At 33.7% G+C, this 4,130-nt stretch overlaps 1 protein-coding gene across 1 annotated transcript; it reads right to left on the bottom strand.

The window, feature by feature from the left end:
- Positions 1–315: 315 nt before the first annotated feature.
- LOC133292539 (E3 ubiquitin-protein ligase ATL6-like) lies at positions 316–2,190 on the bottom strand. The gene has a single exon (XM_061490957.1). The coding sequence runs from the start codon at positions 1,958–1,960 to the stop codon at positions 980–982; it is 981 nt and encodes a 326-aa protein (XP_061346941.1). The 5' UTR covers positions 1,961–2,190; the 3' UTR covers positions 316–979.
- Positions 2,191–4,130: the final 1,940 nt, after the last annotated feature.

Raw genomic sequence — 4,130 nt, 5'->3', positions numbered from 1 at the left:
AAAAAGTTTTTATTTCAGGAGACCCTTGGAAATATGTGTATTTTTTATTTAAAACAAAATAGTGAGCTCCACTAGTTGCATTAGTTATGTCTTTTTCTCTTCTTAGTATGTTTTTTTTAACACTTTAAAATTTTTATTTGAATTTTTTATTTCATGTTTCAATTTTATTTTTATTTTTTTAATGAAAGAAGTTAAAAAAACCTAGGGGTAAGAAACGACAGAAAGCAATTACTAGAAATATAAAATGTATAAAATACAATAAAGATCGGATTCAACAATTTATAAAATTAAGAGTAAATACCTTTTTTGTCCTCAGAAAATTTCATGAGGTCCGTTTTAGTCCCTAGCAAATAAAAAGGCCCATCGTGGTTCCTCAAAAATTCAAAAGGACTCATTTAGTTGAAATCGTGGTCCCTCACAAATTAAAAAAGAGCCATATTAGTCCTCAAAAGGACTAAAATGGGTCTAATTTAAATTATTTAGGGACCACAATGGACCTTTTTATTTGCTAGGGACTAAAATGGGCCTCGTGAAATTTTCTGAGGACCAAAAAGGGTAAAAGCCCCTCAATTTAAATATTTAATAAAATAATTCCGATAATGAAAAATAGGTTATACAATTATACAAATGAATAAAATAAAATAAAAATTACTAAACATGCAACTGAACTACGCCTCAGTCCTCAGTCCTCACACACTCATCTCAAATCGTAACTGCAAGGAAAAGAAAAATTAAGAAATAAAAGAAAAAGAAAAACGAATTGACTCAATAATGGAGGACTTTACTCTTCTTCAATCTCAATCAGCTGCTTCATCTTCCTCACACCAAAATCTCATAATTTCTGCAAAAATTACCTTCGACCCACTAATTGAAGCAACCCAAAGATCATCAATCTTCACTTTGAGAAACCTTTACTCTTGACAATGATTCTGGGACAAGAGACAATGCAGAATGCAGAACAGGTGTTCGACGAAATTCCTCAACCACGGCGCGCAACAAATGGCGGCGTGCACAGCACCCACCTCTCCACCCTACCCTCACCATTGTTCCTCTTCCCTCTGCTGCTACCTTCGTTGTCATTCCAAAACAACCCCTTAACCACGTTGTTGTTGTTGTTGTGGTAACTAGCTGAACGCCATCCTCCATTGTTCACCAGAATGTTCCTCCTCACATCTTCCGGCAACGTCAGCGTGTACCTGTCCATACACTTCCCTTCCTCAACAAGTGAATGACCCGTCGAATTTGACCTCAAAAGCTTCAATTTTGAGGCAACCCCACCATCACCATTACCCTCACCTTCGTTCAAGTTATGCAAATCTGGGTTTGAGTTTGAGTTTGGGTTTGGGTCTGTTTGGTTTTCTTCAGCATCATGAGTTTCAGGACTTTCGACACCCATTTGATCAGTGCTCAAAAGGGTCGTCACTGTTATGGAAACTTGACATGAATCTTGGTACAAATTAGCACGACAAACAGGGCATGTCACGTGAGAAGCAAGCCATGAATCAATGCATTGAGGGTGGAACACGTGGTTGCATTTGGGTAGCAACCTGAGGGTGTCGTTGTCTTTGAAATCGATCAAGCACACAGCACATTCAAGTGCTCCTTTTCCGATCTTGAGGTGCTTGATGGTGGAGTATAAGAGAACCGGGAAAGTGTTGAGGAGTTCCTTGTTGATCCCTTGTGAACAAGAACATGTTGGGTTTGATTGTGTGATGATGATGCGTGAACCAACACAGTTTCGGATGTAGATTGAGATGATTCCAAGGAAGAGAAGGGCAAAGATGATGGCTCCAACGGTGATTGCAAAAGAAGGTTCCCAATTATGGTGAGACATATATGTGGGAACTGGTTCCATGGTTGACTGTGCATCAGCAACATGTTGGTGCTGCAGTAGGAGAAGGAGCATATGAACCCATGTGAGGTGAATGAGGTAAAACTGTTTGGGTTGAAACTGAAACATTTTGGTTTGGAAAAAGTTGCAAACTTTCAACTCTCTCAAGTGATTTGAGTTGTGTATTGGGAAGTGGAGTGTTTTGAGAGAGGGTTGGTTGCTATAAAAAGAGAGCAAATTCCCTTAGGTTTTTATGTGAAGAGAATCAAAAAGGGAAACACGTTTACAGAGCATTGTGGCTTGGAGAAGAAGGTTCTAGTCTTAGTGGAGATGGAGTGAACGGTGAAGCGAGCACTTCTTTTTTCTTTTTAATTTTATTCCCTATTTACGATGCGTACAAGATATAAATATGGGGTGTAAGTGTGAGTGTAACTTCTCCCACTGCCCATAGTGTATCACTCTTTTTTTTTTTTTTTTTTTTTAAATAAACTGTGGAAAGTATAAAGCCCATAGTTTTTTTTTAATTAAGCGTTAAAGTTAGTGAATAAAAATTTATTTAGTAACTTTATTTAATTTAAGATATAATATTTTTTTAATTTGTTAAATTTAAAAATGAATGTATTTTTACTTATATATTTTAATTAACATTTGGCGTGGACAACACAAAATGAGAGGTTCTCTTATGTATCTCTAAGCACGTGAATTTTTAAATTTAAAAGTGAATGTATTAACGTATATATTTTAAGGGAAAAAATTTTCTCTTTTCAAAGGAGAAATTTTTTCTTATGTTAGTGACTCATAGCATAAGTGGGTTTAACCTTGAAATTTTTTTTCTCTCCACTATTTTGTGGACCTCACTTATATTATGAGTCATTAGGAGAAAATATTTTCCCATATTTTAATTAACATTTGGCGTGAACAGCACAAAATGAGAGGTTCTCTTTTGTATCTCTAAGCTCGTATGTTGTTAAATTTAAAAGTGAATGTATTTTTACTTATATATTTTAAGGGAAAATATTTTTTCAACTATAGGAGATAATTATCTCATGTCACATAAATATACAAAAACATGCTTGTAATTTTTTTTTTTTAACTTGTGGGCTCTACATTTCTTGTTAGTATGGAAAAAAAAACTTCTCTGATATTAAATGAGAGTAGTATTATCTATATTTTAATTAACATTTGGCGTGGACAACACAAAATAAGAGGTTCTTTTATGAATGAGATAGCGTATCTTATCTCTGAGAACCGTTAATCCCTATAATTTAATGGGTTGTTTACTTAAAATAAAATAAAAAAGCTTTAGTAATACGCGTAAAATTTCGGCTAAATCCTGAAATAGAAAGTAAGAAAATGAATTTGAACCCACAAATAAGTGTTTGAGCGAAAAAAAAAAAAAGGAAAAGTTCATCTCCTCCTGTGGTTTGCTTCAGAATCACCTATGTCTTTGTGGTTTTTTTTCTATCACATATGTCCCTGCAAAAGGGTATATTTTTTATCACATATTCCCTGTGATTTTTTATTTTTTACAAAGCGCAGGAGCATATGTGATAAAAAAAAATCACAGAAGCATTGATAATTCTGAGGTAAATCACAGGGACATTGGTGAACTTTTCCAAAAAAAAATTCCTACATAATGGATTTCGCTAGAATGACCATACGTGGAAATGTCTTGGCAAGTAAATATATATAGTAAAAGCTAAAACTTCTCCAAATTTATCAAACACAATATTTGAAAATTTCGACCACACAAATACTTAAGAGACCCAACCAAAGCGAGGAATTTTGATTTTACAGTTATTTGGTATTTGATGATAGGACAAATATATAACACATGATTTTTATAAACACGGAACTTGAATGAATTAAAAATTCGTCGAATTGTGTATTTTTTACATCTCTTTCTTTTCCTTTTTCATCAGCACAAAGGGGAAAGAAAAGCATCATGCAGGTGTTGCCAAAAGTCAAAACTAGATACCCTCTAAGTATCTTGAAATGTCTTTGTCATTGGCATAAATATGTGTTAAATGACTCCATCATAATGCATAAAAATTAAAATATTTGATATATTTTTTAAAAATTAATGAAAAATCGTGTCAACAAAAATATGCTATGGAAAACAAATTTAACAAGTTAAAATCATTTTCATAGCAAGAGGCTTCAAATTGTAAATTAACAGTGTTGGAAACCATAATTTGTATACAAAAGAATGTAGAATTGTTATGCTAGTATTAATACAAGGAAATTGGTATCATTAACACGGTATTCCGTATTTCCATGCCTCGAAACCGGGGAGGAC

This window comes from Gastrolobium bilobum, unplaced genomic scaffold, assembly GCF_033153095.1.
Source record: "Gastrolobium bilobum isolate Gb01-03AN ecotype WA unplaced genomic scaffold, APGP_CSIRO_Gbil_v1 utg20776, whole genome shotgun sequence".
NCBI classification, from domain to species: Eukaryota; Viridiplantae; Streptophyta; class Magnoliopsida; order Fabales; family Fabaceae; genus Gastrolobium; species Gastrolobium bilobum.
The sequence above is the reverse complement of the archived record's forward strand: the minus strand, read 5'-3'. Positions and strand labels throughout refer to the sequence as shown.